The following is a 17,350-nucleotide window of genomic DNA, read 5'->3' as shown; positions in this document are numbered from 1 at the left end:
CAAAAACATGAGGAACTGTATTAAAGTGTCACAGCACTAGGAAGGTTGAGAACCATAGCTCACCAGGATAAGAAATTTGGGGTGCAGAGCACTGCCTTTTGCATTTCCTCAATTGCCTCTTACGCAAAATGTAGTTTCAAAATTTGACTGTGAAATCAGCCAAAATTTAATGCAGCCAGAAGGTGAGTCCAGCCAAACCTCATAATGGTAGAAAATAGATACTTTCTTCTATGAAAGGATGTCTGTTCATTGGATTGTTTAGTTCTCCTTTGTAAATGAGAATAACTCAGAACCTCCTCCCCAGAGGACCACAGCAAAACTCTCCCAGACAGTCTGACTCACGCTTAGTGAGCTGAGGACTGGGAAGAAATTCCCTCAGTTATCTTGCTTTTCCGTTCTATATGTCATCTTCACTGTTTTGGCTTTTCTGAGATCAATTCATAGTGTTTCTCCTTCATTCTTCCAACACCCAAGATTAAAATATTTTCTAAACTTTGGTCTCCATTCTCTTCCAGCTACCTGACTCACCTAGTACTCACCTATCTTCAAAACCATAGTTTCCTCTCTCACACCAGCTTTCTTGCCTATGGGATAAAAGCATGGTAGCTCTTAGGCCCAATTTCCCTTGGAAATCAGTGCAGGGTCCTGTTTGTCTCCACCCATGATGTAGAGTTCATAGACCTGTATTACCCCACTGCCTTCGGTCTCCACTCAGTCCTCAGCTCTTACACCACATATCCATGGATTCGGTCCATTGGCATAGTTGTCCACCTGTCACTAAATGTAGAACCTTTTGTGGGGGAACTAGACAGGTCTCACTATATGGTCATGTATAGCCCAGAATTAAATTCTGTAACCCACAATACTCTCAGACTTGTAACAACCTACCTCTGCCTCATGAGTGCTGAGATCACGGGTATTCATCAACACACCTAAGTAGTTATTCCTAAGGCTCAACCTGGATTAATTTCTCTTAGACTTCATTCAGCACAAGTTATTTCAAGTTCTTCACAAAGCTAGTCTGGCCAACCCCACCATTAACAACTTGTGCATGACTGCAGAGGTTTGTTTATCTTGAGAGATGTCATTATTGCCAAGATTCCGAAATTCCAGGAAACTTGGAACCCACAAGCACCTACCACAACCTAATGTGTGACTTTGTTGCAAGTGCTGACTTTAACTTCAATGCTCCTCCTAAGCCCAGCCTTTCTATCTTTCCTCTGTTGCTACCAGATCTGGATCCTTAATGCCACTTCCTTATGTGTGTCACCACCTGTTGAGGATCTTTCTGTATCACCTGCTTTAATGTGGGTGGAGGCTTTCCCTCCTCCCAGGACTGCATCTCCAGTTGACAAGAGTCCAGGAGTCAGAAGAAGGGAGGGTACATTTCTCCCGCTCACCTTCTGTTTTCTCCATGCCCACCCCAAGAGAGACTTAAGAACCTTGTTAGGGAAAGGAGGTGACACGTTAGACACACAGCCCAGCGCTGCTGTCACCACGAAGCTGCTAGAGAGAAAACATGGCTATCGCTTGGCTCCAAAAGCTTTTAGATAATCTCACGATTGATACCTTGACAAAACAGGGATCTCTCCTGTTATTTCCCTGAATTCTCCCCAGCTGGTTGACTTCTTTCCAGCTTGGACCCTCCCTGCCTCCATCCCAGATTGGTGGGTTGTCTGGAAACACTGAGCTCTGGATCTATCCGTGCCCTTTTCATAGCTTGTTTCAGTCTCTATTGCCATGCCCCACCCAATGTGTTCCCAGGAGACTTAAAGGCCAGGCCAGGGGGTCAGGATGCAAGAGGGCTGACTCCTAACGTCATTCTGACCCCGAGAAAGTCAAAGCATCGTGCTTAGTTAACTGTCTGCACACCATATGAGATTAGAGACTCCACTCAGAATCTCATTAACATTTCTGCATGGTGTAGCCCAGAACTTTCAGCCCTAAAATGTGTTAAGTCTCTGGCCCTCAGAGCTACTGGAGGACAGTATCATTCACATTATATGACTGTGGGTAACACATTAACGCCACCAGAGAAAGGGCAATGGCAGCTGCATTCACCAGTGTTGCTTCCTCGGTCCCAAAGCCCCCATGTTTCAGGAGGAGATGGTTTTTCCTAAGGCAGCTTCTTTTAAAACATAGCTAAGCATCCATGAAGAGAACAGGCTTGTGCAACTCAGTGAGATCCTGCGATGAAAGAAGAACGTGGAACTAGGTGGGCAATGGAGCTTCATGGTGAAGAAATTATCCAGCATGTGCCAGTCCCCAGGTCTACTTCTAAGTATGCCACCATGAAGACAAATAAGCTGATCCACTGGATACCTGCCTACCTGGGCAATATAAACATGCAGAGCTACCTGCAATGGAGTTGGCTGTAATGCAGCCATGCAGTGACATGCATCACTTCGGGGGGAGCTGCCCCCAAGGCCCCTCCCTCATGCCGCTTTGTTTCCAAAAGCATCCAAATACCTGTTACTCAGAGAATTGAACATTTAAACAAAATAACCCAGCTTTCCAAACACAAGGGAATAATGTAATAAATACGGTCCACAGAGAGGAGCATTATCCGGGTGTGTACTGAAGCAGCCACAGTGGTACAGACTTGTAATCCCAGCGCTGAGGAGGCTGAGGCAAAAGGATGAGAATTTGAGGTCAGCTTGGTCTACATAGAAAAGACACAAGAAAGAGGGAAGAAAGGAAGGGAGTAAGGGGAAGAGGGAGGAATTCCTATTTACTGAGACTGTGGAGAATCTCATCCTCATAGATTGCTCTTGGAGAATTCATTACTATATTCACAGGTGTAGTCATTATATGAGTTAGGTATATAAAATAGATATACCAATGAATTTTGGGGTGCCATTGGGTCTGTTTGACTAGCATATTTAAATATAACCATATTTATTGAGGATTAAACTATTATACTTGTTTATAAGGGCAAAAGACTACAGTGAGATGAAATAAATTCTTATACCTCAAGATGATGTGAGATGAAATAAATTCTTATACCTCAAGATGATGGATTAAACACATTTCAAACATGAGAAAGCAAGGACAGTGTCATGGCACACGTCTATAACCCTGGGACTTAGGACTCTGAGGAAGAGACAGAGGATCATGAGTTCAAGAGCAGCCTGGGCTACGGAGTAAGAACTTTTCTAAAAACATAGGAATAATAAAATACAATAGGAAGTGCAAGAGCTTCAAGAAATAAGGGAACGATGTACTAAAAAGTACACAGTGGTATGTGCGCCACAACCTCCTTTGTGCTAAATACAGGGAAAATTAAGAACATGCATTCATATTTGTCCAGATTTAAATTGCTTGTATTTAATTCACAGGAACACACAAGAGCATTAGTTGGGACTGGTAGTAATGGGAAACGGACCTGTAGGTGAGGACCAAGTGTAGGAAGGACAAGGCTCCTAGTTTTTACATAAAAATCCTGCAAAAAAAGAAGATGGAGGCAAGTACAGTATCTTAATAAAGTTTATGTATACTATACATAAGCTTCATATATTACATATTATATACATAAACTTTATTAAGTTCATATCTATAAACTTTATTTTACATATCTTACATCAACTTTACTGAGGCATTATGTACATACCATAAGATTGACCCATTTTAATGCAAAATTCAATGACTTTTAGTAAATCCCCTGAGTGGAATAGTCACCAGTATAATCCAGTTGTAGAGCATTTCATTAACCTAGTGAGATGTTCTGGTCCATTTGCCCTTCATCTCTGTCCCCACCCCAGGTCCTGATGATTGCTAAGCTAATGTCTGTCTCTATAGCTTTGAGTATGCCTGACATTTGATACAGGCGCTCTCCCTTTTTCACCTGGCATTTTTTGATGTTCATTTATGCTGCAGCATGCATCAATACTTGACTGTCTTTTGTTGTCTGTGGTTTCTCACAATAGGCATTTTGATCATCTTATTGGGTCATAGGCATTGGTGTTTTCCACTTCTTGCTGGTTAAAAAAAAAATGAGGCTATGAACATTCATGCACAAGTCTTTGTAAGGTGTATTGTTTTTGAACCATAGGTAAATATATTACCTATACAGATATTTTTAATATTACAAAAGATAAATAGCACAGCACACGCAAGCAATCTTCTAAAAGAAAAAAATCAGAAACTATGTGTGTGCATGCTCACATAGAATGATTTTATTCTGTTAAATAATTAAATAAGTACATAAAAAAGATTAGAAGGCAGAAAGCTAAAATGTTAGCAGTGTTGTCTCTGGGTGATGAGATGGTAGATAATTTATGTGTTTGTATGCTTTTCTGTATTTCACTGAATTTTCCACTGTGAATATAAATTACTTTTGTAATCAGAAAAAGGCACACTGTTATTAAGAGTAGGAAAAAAAACCTTTCCCATTCAATTTCTCCAGTGTCTTTACCACTCTATTACAGACAGATTCCCTCACAATAGTCCACAAATGGAGGCAATAGTGCACAGACACCCCCACCCCCTATGATGTTGGTCACAGCATACTGAAAACCACAGAGTTCCCCCAAATACCAATCCATTGCAAAGACCCTGAGATCAGTCTCCATAGCAACCTGACAAGGGCATGACTCTGTACGAGCATTACCAGAGCATGGAGATGGCAGAAGATCCGCCTCAGTCCGTCCAGGGTTACCAAAGGACCGTGGTGTCTAGCTGCAAGGCAATGGGGTCAGGCTTCCCAGGTGTGAGGAGACCAGCGGCTCTTTAAATGATGAAACATGTAAATCTTAACTGATCGTTTGATTATGGGCGACTGTGAACTGCACTTTCTACTTACACAGCTGCAAATAGATGTCATGATTAAGTATTTTTAAGAATATCATTTAGAGGCCAGTAAGGTGGCCCAGGGAGTAAAGGCACTTGCTACCAAGCCTGATGATGTGAGCTTTATCTCCAGGACCCACACACAAGTTGTCTTCTAACCTCCACATATATACATAGTAGCATGGTGTGCCCACACATGCAAACACACATAAATAAATACATATAATTAAAAATCATTCAAACTTTTTAAATGTCACTTGAGAGCTAGCTGTTCCTCCTCAGGGCTTACATCTCTTACAGTTTCATCATACTGCTTCACAATTATCCATTTATTCACACAGGATCCACCCCTTATTAATTAGAAGCAAATATCTCAGGTGTCCAAAGATTAGGAAGGTATACATCAGGCTAACATACTGTTAAATAAGATATATCCCTGTTAAACATATCTTCAGTGTAATTTAAAGTCATACTCAAAGGACTCTGGTTTTTCAGTGCTATGAGACATATGATGCAAAGTTTTGACCCCTAGCCTTTTCCCCTCCTCAAAGACCCCATCTCTAGCCTGCATCTAAATAGGCCTCCTATGCACACATGTCCACATTCAGTCTGTATCTGTGCTTTCCGTTAATCACACCACCCTCACATCCCACTACCCACAGACAATGGTCCCTTAGCTAACCCTGGCATGCCCATCTGAAGTGTAGCATTCTCACAAGGGAATACTTCTCAGAGTCTGAGAGGATCCTGGAAGTACACCAGGAAGACCTTTGGTAAGGAAAGAGAGGCAGCTAAAGTGCTATCAATTAAAGGTGCAGATTACAGGCTCCAGGTGGTCACTTCCTATGGTTCTTGGACTCTGGCAGCTAGACAGAGTCCCAAGAACTACAGAAGTCTCCCTTGCTCAAGACTAAGCAATACTGGCCTACATTCTTATGAAACTGGAGCTTCTCAATCTTGGCACTGTTAATGCTTTGGGTTGGCTAATTCTCTGTGCAGTGGCTGGTAGAGCATACCACTCATCCTTACTTATAACAATCAAGAATGTCTCTGCACATTTCCCTGGGGGATAAAATAATCCATCATTTGAAAATCACTGCAGTAGACTACAAACCCCTTCACTTAGAAACAGAGTGTACAGCTTAGAGAAGATTCCCCTAAATGGTTAAACGATGAATTAGTGAACCAGTATCTTGGGATCCCCAAAATACTGTTTTTTAAACTCTGTTCTTAGGGACAGAAGCCAGTACCTTGCACATGCCAGGTAAGTACTGTATCACTGAGCTCCCAAAGTCATTCTTAGAGACCCTATTCCTCTAGTGAAGTTGTGAAATATTAGTAACAAAGACTTCATCACAACTATCTCAAAGTAGTTCTCACCTCCAGAATATACATGACATATCTATCACAAGAGGTATGGGCACTGTCACCCATCACAAACTATGATGAGACAGGTATCTTCAGGGAGATGTGTTGGGTGCTATACAGAGTTGACCTGTGTTGTAGTCCAACCTCTATACTGATCTGTCCAGGCTAGAAAATCAGGGAGATGTTAGCATCCTTAAACTTACACTTACTTGTACAGGGGCTGCCTAGCACACTGATGATTTTCATGTTCCTTAGACAAATCCAAACATGGTTTGTAATGAAAACTACAATACACAATGGCTTCTTTCTCTTCAACTCCATCTCTTCATTGTCCCTGCTCTTACCAATGGGATTTTACAAGCTGACAGAGCTGCTCAGTTTTCTTAGTAATACGTGAAATCCTTCTTGTACATTCCCACATCTCTGGGGGCGATATCATCATTCTGAGAGCTTTGTGTACATTCTTGGCTATGCACATTTTCCCCAGTTCTAATTTCTGATACAGGGAATAAAAGTGGATTCATCACACATAAACAAAAGTTCAATAATTTTTAAGAGTATAAAAGGCACTGTATCAATGGATGCTGGGTTAAATTTCTATGTCATAGAAAATACAGAGTGGAGAAAAATTATTTGGAAGACCTTTCTGGGGACTACAGTAAGTTACTGGATGTAAAAATGAGTGCATTTCAGAGTTTCTAACAGAAGTGTCATTGTGACATTTTAACTGAAAAAATGTTCTCTAGGTTCATCAAGGTGGATAAAAACAAGCCTAAGGGAAAAAGTAGAAGTATTGCTATTTTCAGCAAAATCCAAGCATCCTAAACACAGTATTGTTTATGTAGAGGTCCACTCGTGATCTGATTTGTACTTGGAGTAGCTTCACTTTAGCAACCCCAAAGTGTCCACAATTGGGTTCTGTTTCTGTCTCTGAATGTCAAGGTCACACAGGAAGAGTTATGAGGAGAGTGACAGAGGACACACTGGTGTCAAGAGAAGAGTGAGCTTCTGAAGCTTGCCTTTTTTTTCTTAACTGAACTCTTTGATGGATTAAACCACCCATGTTATAGAATCAAGGTATAATTATCACATTACACATTTTTTGCATCACTAACTAAAACAAACAAGAGACCCCATTCCCTCCAATTTTGCTACCAACCTTTCTATCACCTTTGATTTCTCCTTTAAAAAAATTTTAACATCATTTTCACCTCATACAATATAGAGGTTAGTCTGTGCTCCTGTCCCTGCCCCAACGTACAGAGATATTTTGAACACGTGGTATTCTTGACATTCCCAGAAGGAGCATAGGATAATTGTCTCCATCATCTTTCAGATGAAACAATTGAAAGGTGAAATTCATCTTCTTGGATCTACACTGACAGCTGGTGCCCAGGCCAAGACCAAGGTGGCTCCCACTCACACTGGAGCCGGGCTCTTCTGAATCCCTGCCTTGAGAAGCACAGACTGGAAGCCGAAAGAAGGGAAGGAGTTTCCCAGTCACGTGTTTCAGCTCTTGGAGGGAAAGACATCCACGCTTTTTGTAATACTTGCTTCCAGAAACTGCCTCCTCCAACCTCTATAGTAGATGATGTAGGTGTTCTGCAGAGTAATAATAATTCCAGTAGGCAGCTCAAAAAAATGGCCAATAGGATGTCAACGGCAAAAGAAGCTTCACCAGGCAAATACTGGCATGTGAGCTCCCATCCCCAGGCCAGTCATTCCTCTATAGCCCTGTTTCCATCTTCCATGTTATAAATAATTCAGTTTCCTTTTCTCTTAAATATCACAAAACCAAGTTGGAATCTTTATGTGGAGGATTCTGCTGTGTCCTTCTCTCCCTCCTCATTTCCCCCCCCCTCCCTCACCAGCCCAGGCAACTCCCCGGGGAACGACCTCTCAAGCTTTAACATTTATTCTTTGACATTTCAGACTATTTGTTAGGCAGCGCTGCCTTCTTGAAATCAAAGTTGGAAAATCTTGCTGAGAAGTCCCTCTTGGCCCTGTCCAAAGGTGACAGGAAGGACCTGCTAAAACCCAAACACCGGCCTCCTTCCTTACCCTGAGAACCAGGCTGATCCCTACCCACAAACACAGCCCCTCTCTCTCACTCTTCCCACCTCGTTGGCCAAGACGTTCACCAGAGCACCCAATGTGTCCCCTGCCAGGAGTCAGCAGTGGCTCATTGGGACATGGCGTTCAGTGCACCTGTTGAATAGGCTATTCTACATGAGTGTCAGTAAACCTTTAGCCGGCTACTGAGACAAATACTGAACAAGGAAAATTAACTTACTTACCCCAGGTCACTTGTTTAGTGGCATGGCTGAGACCGGGATTCCCGTCGTCATTTCTGGGTGCTACCACTAGGTGACATCAGTCTATGAGAGTGGCCCACGTTAGAGCAGAAGTCTCGAGTTCCTACGTGCAGGGACTTACCACTGGGAGAGCTGAGCCTCCTGGTGGGTTGAGATGTGAGATGTGGTCCTTCGATGATACCTTTGACATCAGTGGGTCGCCGATGAAGCATCCTGCTTAGTTCTCTTTTAAAATCGTGTGACCACACAATAACCAGTGTTCCCTAAAGTATGTGTGTGGAATGTATTAATAGGTGTTAAGTGAAGAATGTTCAATTATGTTGGAAAACTTGCCGAACAAAAAGGTTGATTGACAGCCGGGGTTCTCAGAGCCTTTAATATCCTAACATACACCATGAACCCATAAGAGCCGATAAACCGTGTAACAATCTCTAAAGTTATCGGATGAATCTTCAGCATCTGATAGACTTAAGGGGAGCATTGCCGGAGCCAGTAATGGGGGGCACATGATTTTCAAAGCATTTATTTAATACCTGAGATGAGAAAAATGATTTTTCTGCAAGTTGGGAATTCCAAATTAAGCGAGAGCCATATTGCAGTTGCTGAAGCCTTGCCCAAAAAACTGACCCATTCGTGTGGAATAACAGTTTGTCAAGGCGGCTGACCTCATAAAATGATTATGGTAGCCATTTTGGTCTTCCTCATAACCAAGTTGGCTGTTTGACATCAGGGGTGTTAAGCAGCAAATGCCTATTAGGGTCACAAGAAGTGCCAAACTAAGGGCCATAAAGATTGAGCCATTTTGTGGATCACTTAGACACAGATTCAGAATTTTAAATCTCCTAGCCATGATGTTCCAAAATACAATCTATATTGATGGTGTTTCCCCGTGGTGCCCACTGACTAGGAAAGACCAGACTCCAGGTCTCCCAGGTCAACTTTATCAGCTTCTTCTCAAGCAAAGGACTTGAGCAAAGCTGTGCCCCTCTGGTGGGAATGTCCAGAGAGTGTCACAGGTCTTGGCTGCGCCTTCTTAGCCAGACTGACCTTTCGGAGACGAACACTCCCAAGAGTTGTTACAGATTTACTCCTTCCCCTGTGACAAGGGACGGTAACAATATTGATTGATGTGCACACAATGCACAGGATGGATTCAGTTAGCATCCAGCCTGTGCTATGGGATTTTCCAGCTTCCTAGGATTATTTGAGAAAGGACCCTGGAACACTTTGGTTGGCCTGTGGGACACAGGCTTCAGGTCATGCCTTGAGCAGAAGGAGGGCAGATTTTGGAGACTGCCCCTCCAAGAAAGACTTCCAGTGAGAGAAAGAGAGCTGATGCAAGCTCAGAAAGCCTCCTCTTGCAGAGGCTCAACCCTATTATCATCAAACTCAAGGGCACGTTAAGCACCTGAGTGTGTGAGACTAAGTCATACATATGGATACATATGGCCCCTCTCTCCAGCCGTCCACCTCCTCTTTCTCTGAGGAGTCCACTTGGGAGGGGGACCAGGATTCATGAATTTTCGTCAGCTGCTATTGCAAGCCTTGCAGAGTAAGAAACCCCATGCACATCACATGGACACAAACAGAGCAAAGCTAACATGTTCTCAGAGTAAGAAGGTTGGTGGCTCTTCAGAAGTCTGTAAAAGGAAGCTTGCCAGGCCATGTCTGACAGCACTGACATCACTTTACCCATTACCAGCCTCGGTCCTTGTCCTTCTTGCTGGAGAATGAACTGTGCAATCAAGAGAGGGAAGAAAGTGTCTCTTTAAGGGAAATAGGCCACTTGCTCCAATGCAGTTCCCAAAGGCAGAACCAAGCTTCATTTTGCTGCCATGGTAACAGCATAAAAGTGGCAGAAACAAAGGGAAAGAGAGCTGTAGAGGCAAGCTGGCCCTGTAGGTCCCCACCAAGGCCTTCTCTGGTGTTACTTACCAAAGTCTGGCTTGGTGGTGTGTTCTCAGCTGCTATGACACACTTGAAGGCAGTCCTGGCGGCCAGCCACAGTTCTGGAATGCATACCTGTTGGCAGCCTCAGCCCTTGCTCCTCAGACTCTCTCCATGGCTGAGTGGGGAATCTTGACCACCCCTCCTCTGTACCCACAAGTGTCTTTTGACTTTTCTTTTAGTCAAGGGGTGAAGCAAGAGCTCCGTGGTTTGGAATCTCAGAATATCCAGGGTCCATTGTTCTTGACTACGCCACACACCCATCTTTATACACTGAACCTCATCAAAGCGGAGCCCATTTTACAGTGAAAAACCTTTGAGGGGCTATGATTTGCACAGGGTCAGGAGTTAACACAGTGATCATGCAAAGCCCAGGGGTGTTTCTGTTCACGTGTAGCAAATTCATGTGTTTCCCAGTGTGAAGGCCTGGAAGTCCCACCAGAGTTGTCAGTTATGGCTTTTTCTCAAGTTCGAGCTGCTTTCCAGGAATTCATAATCCTGCCTTTTGCCTTTACTCCCAAAAAGCCCCATGTCTGCCATGGGCCTGAGCAGAAGGCTTTCCACACACGTGCCATTAGCCTCCTTTATGATCTGGCAGGGTCTGTGCTCCACAGAGCTTACCCTGCACATCTCATTTCTACTTGTCAGAGGAGCCAAGTCTATCCCCATCAGTGGCTTAACCCTAAGATGCCCCTCCCTATTCCTGCCCTCTGCTTCCTGTAGCCTGGAGAATGCAGCAAATTTGAGCAAGGGTTCAAAAATTCATATCCCCCTACAAAGAGAAGAGAGTCCGCAAGGAAGACCGAGCTCTGGCAAGCACACTCAAAGCTATTTTATGTTTAGGGGGAGCCGTTCTCCAGATGGAAAAGGATCACAAGGCAGAGAGGTCACAGGTCTTCTACCACCCATGCAGAAATATTTTTTTCCTGGTCACGTTGTCCTTTAAGGAGAAAACGAGGCCAGGTCACTCTGCAGAGGCTTCACTCATTGTATACAAAGTAAGAGGACCCAGATCCTACCCAAGCAGGCTTCTGAATCCTGATGTCATTTCAGAACCATACCCGCTGCTAACGCATCTCCTTCAAGTCACTTGTGAGTTCAAGTAGGGTTGAAGGAGGAATCTGATTTAGCTCTGAAAATACGCTGTCAGAGCTAGGCTGAGGTTCTCCTGGGAAGTGGGAAGTAGAGGGGGAGGTAACCACAGGATTTCTAGAGGCACAATGCAGAGCTAGAGCTTTCCAAGGAAACCTGAGACTGCAAGTAGCTTCCCCCACATCAACCAGCATCAAGGAGCGGGGGTGGAGCAGGTGGGTAGAGCAGGCAGAGGAGAGCAGTGGAGCCCCAGGCCAGCACTGGACACTGCAGATGCAGTTAAAGGGCCAGCCATTTCTAGTCTGCCTCTCTCCTTCTCCTGTCAAGCTGAAGAATTTTCCCCTGGTCTCCCAGAGAAGCCTCAGGAGAGCTAGGCCTACTCTTCACTATCCCATTTTTTTTTTCCCTTTCTGCTACCTTCCTTTCACATTTGGCATCAAAGTCACATTAAACACCTTGTGTGCAAGTCTGGCGTCCGTGCAGGAGTCAGCAAGCGCCAAAGAAGGAAGGCTCCACTCTGCCTAATCCACGACTAGCTTAGTTCAGAGAGCTATGCAACAATGAACTCATCCTGCCCACTTCTGGGCTTGTTCCAGGGGACAGGACCCTCACGGACTGCCTTACGGCTGTACCTGAGACTCTGGATCTTTGCTCCACCCTGACTGTGGCCTGAAGGAACTGGGTCAAATTAGAGTTAGAGGAGGTGTCACTGCCTAGTATTCTGCTGCTGCTGCTGCTGCCACACCTATGTAGAGGTGGAGGTGAGGATGGAGGTGTGGAGAACTCGGCTGCAGGAAGGAAGTCCCATTCAAGAGAGGAGAGACTGGGAAGCCCAGAGACTACCTTCTTAGCTTCCAAACTGAAGCTGCCTGGCATCTGGTCTCTGCTTGGATGAGAATCACATGGCAGAGTTTCAACACATCAGGAGATCTCTGAATGTAGTTTCAGAAGGAAGCTAGGGATAGTGCCTGAAGGATCTTATCTTGAGGTGGAGGGTAGGAAGCTATCATGGGGAAGCCTCCAGGAGCAGAAAAGAGGCTGCTTTAGGGGACAAAAGAGTGACCAAGAGTACTCTGAGTTCAGGCATACTCTATGATGTCACAGGTCACAAGCTATGGAAATCCTGAGTGGTTATGGAATTTTTCAGAGCCTCAGTTTTCTCACCGGTAGAAAGTTCTAGTTGAGTAGGTGCTTCCTATGATAAACAAAGCGATGATTGTGAATGCTCCATTGTGAGTCTAATTTGGGGCACTTAGCCCTTATTTCCATGACCTGGCCACACAGCCTAAGGATGCACAACCTGTATAGACCGTGGCACTTACAGGTATCCAGAAACTATAACCTTCTCACTCGGCATACAGTTGAGTTCCACAGTCTCCAAGACACACAACTGTCACCTCTCAAATATCCCTCCAGAATTAAAAAAAAAAAAAAAAAAAAAAAAAAAAAAGAGTACCAGAAAGTACCTGACAAGCATATTGGGCTCATGGGTTATCCAGGCGTGGAGCTCTACCACAAAACATCACAGGACCAGACCATATGCTTAAGGCCAAGGAAGCCTCTATGAACATCTGCCAGTGAACTCTGAACCCAGAAGGTTGGGAAACTGCAGGTCTGGATGGTGACACTCTTGAGCACCCCAATACGGCCGCCTTTCTGGACTGAGCTCTGCTCTGGGGGTACCCTGTGCCAGCTCTATCTGACCCCAAGGCTTAATGGGTACTTAATGGGTACTTTAGTACCTAGTAGGAATCCATGGAAATGACAGACCCTGAGACCAGACAGGTGCTTCCTCTGCCCAGCCACCTTCCTGCACTTCCCTGGCATTCACCATAGTCTCTGCCAATACCACTGTATATCATCTCAACTCTTACTGGATCTCCTCACTCACGGTACAGAACCTTACCTCACACTTCACAGGCACAATAGAAGCTACCACACAAAGAAAATAGTCCCTTATTTTCTTGCCCCTGAACCACTGAACAAACCCACAGCTCTATCCTTTCCTCTTGCCTCCTGATATATAAGAAGGTCTCTCACTCCACTTGGCTGATGCTGACAAAGCCCTGTCCCCTCCCATTTTCTCGGGGGTTATTTCCACCCACTATCTATTACTGTGCATTGGCAGGCTCTGAGCATGAGATAACACAGAGCTTAAATGTCTTGCATGAAAAACCAAAGTTCTTCCTTGAATTCACATACTTTTCCTTGACCCCAAGGATAGTCCCAAATATCAGATATCTCTGCCCTGACCCTGATATCCTGGAACCACTGAGAATATACAAAAGTGAGGAGTTAGTGTAACCTCTATCGTATATAGCAGGCTACTCTTACGGACACAGACTTGCGTTGAGGGCAGGAAGGATTCAAGCAGACTTGTGCAGGAGATAAAGTGAGGGAGGTCACACAGAGAGGCACCAATCTCAACACTGTCACACATCCCACCTACCTTGGTTTGTTTCTCCTTTGCTTCCTATGTAACGGAGCTCCAGCAAGCCCCAATGAGGCCCAGAGAAGGGTCCACATCCACCTATTATCCTTTCTCCAGCCCTTGTTCTCTGTTTCTCTTACACATTGCTTGCTTTCCTTCTAAAAGGAAGCGAATATGAAGTAAAGAAGGCATTTAGGCCTTTGTACTGGGTGGGGACCAGGATCCAGGCTTGGTCAGAGAGAAATAGCAGCTCACCTTGGCTTTTGACTTTCAATAGGATCCAGGGGCTCTTTTTCCTCCACCTTCTGGAAGCCCATGTGAGCCCTGCCAAGACAGCTGAACCTAAGTGAGTTTGAGTGTTCGTGTGATATGTCTGTATATATGCGCATGTCAAGTGTCTCTCAGTGATAAGAGACTGGCCTATAATCTCAGAGATTAATCTTTTTCTAAGTAAGTTCACAGAAAAGATAGAAAACTACTCCATCCTAGGGAGAACCCCACAGGTTTGCTTTCACGTCAAAGAGAAAGGCTCCCCCACCCCCACTCCCAGATCCCTTTGTATATCAGCTCGGAAGAAAATACCCCCACGAGTCTTAGTTTCTCAAACAGCAGAAAACTCCCCAGGTACTTTGATACTCCTCAGAAGCCCCAGTGGTGACTATAGGAATCAAGTTTGAATCTTGCTTTTGCCTATCATGCTATGTGATCCTGGTTGGACCACTGAACCTTTCTGAGTGCCTAATAAGATGAAGAAGCATTTTATCATAGGAATCTGAGGTACCTTGATGATTCTCCATGAACCCAACCAATGGGACATTGCAAAACCCTCTGGCTAGCAGAACTGTGCTGGAAATGTCCATAGCAACATAATATCAAAGTGGGAAATAAATTGTGGGGCCCTGGGATTGCTACATCTTTAATATTCTTTGTAAAACTTCCAAATAAGAGGTCTGATGCAGTCATTTCATTAGAAAATAAAGTGTTTATTAAGAAACTATACACTGAACACTCCTATAAGTCTCTGTGGAAACACAACGCCCCATTGTCAAAGCACAAAGTGAAGAGATGGCAGAGTAAAAGATGGATGGAGCCTGGGAGGCTGGACATGAGGTCATGATTTACAACAATTAAAAACATCATCCTCAAACTTACTCCTTAAAGCCACACTCAGGAGGAGACCTGAACCCAAGGGATCATCTGAGTGTGATGGGGAAGAGTTCAACAGAGAACCATGGGGAGGAGGGTGAGCAGTGGTGGGAGGGACTGGACAGCTACAGATCTGGGGGCCCTTGAGGAACCCTGAACCTAAAGTGACGCTGTGGAGGCCACTCCAGGTCCTGGGAAAGAACTTGGAAAGCTTTGTGCTTATATATCCCCACAGAGGTACCTATAACATCAGTCTGAGAACCTGACATGATGAACCATCCTCTGCAGGCCCTAGGGAATATAACCTAGGGAATATATATGCTCTGTCTTCCAACTGCTGTGCAACACTACACCAGAACAGACTGGGTTTTACTAAACACCATGTTGTCTCAAGAACTGAACTTGGGGTACTCCATATTCTTTCCCATAACAGGGACACCCATGGAACTGGGAGAGCTGGGCCATGCCAAAATTCACCCAGCCAATACTTCAGCCAACCTGGCAAAGCTTGCAAGCTCTGAAAATTTGTCTTTCCTATCATGTAAAGGACTATCAACCCCTTCCCTCTCCCCAGAGGGTCAAGCTGAAAATGGGGGAACAACCCCTCTTTGGGAGAGGATGGCTACGGAGTAAGACAGGAATGAGAGCAAGCACAGTGAACGCACGTATCCAGAGACCTGGATGACAGCCCATCGGTGCCACGAGAGGGGCTGGAGGAGGCCAGCTCTTACGTCTCTTCCCCTTCAGTTCATCTTGACCGTGGCATGATGATTCCACTGGGTTCCAAAAGTTCTCAGAGTCAAGAATAAGTGGAAGTAGGGGAGAGAGCCAATCCCGAGATCATGAGCTAGGAGGAAGGGTCTTGGTCCCTGATTCCCTTGGTCCCTTGTGGTCCTAGTAGGATGGCCAATTCACAGGCAAGACCTCCTGTAGCCAATGCTTGTCGAAACTGCAGCTCTAGTGACCCAGGTAGAGCCAACATAAACTCTTCCCCAAGAACTTTCTAACATTGCACTCAGTGTGAGCCATTCCAGAGAGAAGGAGGAGGGGCCAAGTGTGTCCACAAAACAAAACAAAAAAAAAGCATGATTTTTTTTTTCTCCACACACACACATACACACAAAAATAAAAATAAACCAACAAAATGACTGTCTTCCATTCTTCCCTCCGAGACCTAATCTGCAGCCAATACTTGGGCCTGGATCCCCTTCCTCTTACCGCGCCGTCTCCACCTCTGCTTAAGAGTCCTCTGTGACTCTTCCCCGCTGGAGGTTGCGCAGGGCGACGAGATCACTGAGAGGACAGCATGGAGACCCCACGCTTCCAAGTCGGAAGGTGAGACTGGAATGCGGCTGGACTTCATCAGGCTTTCTTGTGATGGTTGGGTCAAGAGAATGGCTAGTGTGTTTAAAAGGTAGCTCCTGGTGCTTGGGTTTGTATTCTCTTTATTGGCTCTAAAGATGTTGGCAGGAGCTGCCTCGGAGGCTCGGAGAAAAAGGAACACAGTGATGACTGGAGTGGGGGGGCAACCTGCCAGTGGTCCACGGGATACACACCCATCTCGGTGGTAAAGGGTGCTGGAGCACTGGTGGCTCATGCAGTTTCTACTTAGCATCCCTGGATCCAAAAAGAACAATGCCTAGAGCTTCCAACCTCTCAGAGGGCCCATCCTACCAAGGTGACATCAGAACAAGGAGGTTTAAAAGGAGTTTTTTAAAAGCCATGACGTCCTTTGCTGAAATAAACATTGACATCCTCAACATAGATGCCATGGTTAAGAGGCTTGGAATGTCCGGAAAGGCTTATTGGATTCAACATAATTTCTCTGAAACCTATAAAAAAACAAAAAGAAAAAAAACAGAAAAACAGAAAAAAGCAAAATAAAGTAAAAACCAAAACCCCCAAAGAAGATCAAAACTAAGAGGGGAAAACAGAGAGGGAACTCGAAAGGGGGAACTCTAGAGCTGTAGCTACAGATGTATACCGGGAATAGCCAAAATGAATCGCCAGCAGAAGGGAAGGACAGGGACTGGGGGTAACTTAAAGCAAGCGTGCTCAGAGAAACGGGAAACACTCCATTTTGCTGGGGACTTGACTGAACCGAGAAAGGGGAGTGAGCATTGACGTTGCATTGGGAGTTTGGCCTAGGACTGTCATGGAAGAGGGAGAACAGACTCATCGAAGGGAGTCTTGGTCTATAACCTTGTCTCTGGGAGGAAGAAACCCTGACAATAAGCTACTGGGGAGACAGGAAAAGGGGTGT

At 44.8% G+C, this 17,350-nt stretch overlaps 1 protein-coding gene and 1 long non-coding RNA gene across 7 annotated transcripts in view; both read right to left on the bottom strand.

Moving 5' to 3' along the window:
* The window catches only part of Ntrk3 (neurotrophic receptor tyrosine kinase 3), a 372,046-nt gene that overhangs the window by 89,904 nt on the left and 264,792 nt on the right, over positions 1-17,350 (bottom strand). For 2 of the 6 annotated variants that reach the window (XM_028879204.2, XM_028879205.2), the window contains one exon: positions 7,177-16,919. The exons of the other annotated variants lie outside the window; for them this stretch is intronic. In XM_028879204.2, the coding sequence (XP_028735037.1) occupies positions 16,801-16,919 (119 nt within the window). In that variant the 3' untranslated portion in view covers positions 7,177-16,800. Of the gene's footprint in view, positions 1-7,176; positions 16,920-17,350 lie in introns of those variants that run through there. 6 annotated transcript variants of the gene reach the window in all.
* On the bottom strand, positions 424-3,539 carry LOC114699870. Its single transcript, XR_003735602.2, has 2 exons — positions 3,007-3,539; positions 424-2,971 (listed from the first exon to the last, which is right to left on the bottom strand). It is a non-coding gene; the product is annotated as an uncharacterized LOC114699870 (long non-coding RNA).

This window comes from Peromyscus leucopus, chromosome 1 (genome assembly GCF_004664715.2).
Source record: "Peromyscus leucopus breed LL Stock chromosome 1, UCI_PerLeu_2.1, whole genome shotgun sequence".
NCBI lineage: Eukaryota > Metazoa > Chordata > Mammalia > Rodentia > Cricetidae > Peromyscus > Peromyscus leucopus.
The sequence above is the reverse complement of the archived record's forward strand: the minus strand, read 5'-3'. Positions and strand labels throughout refer to the sequence as shown.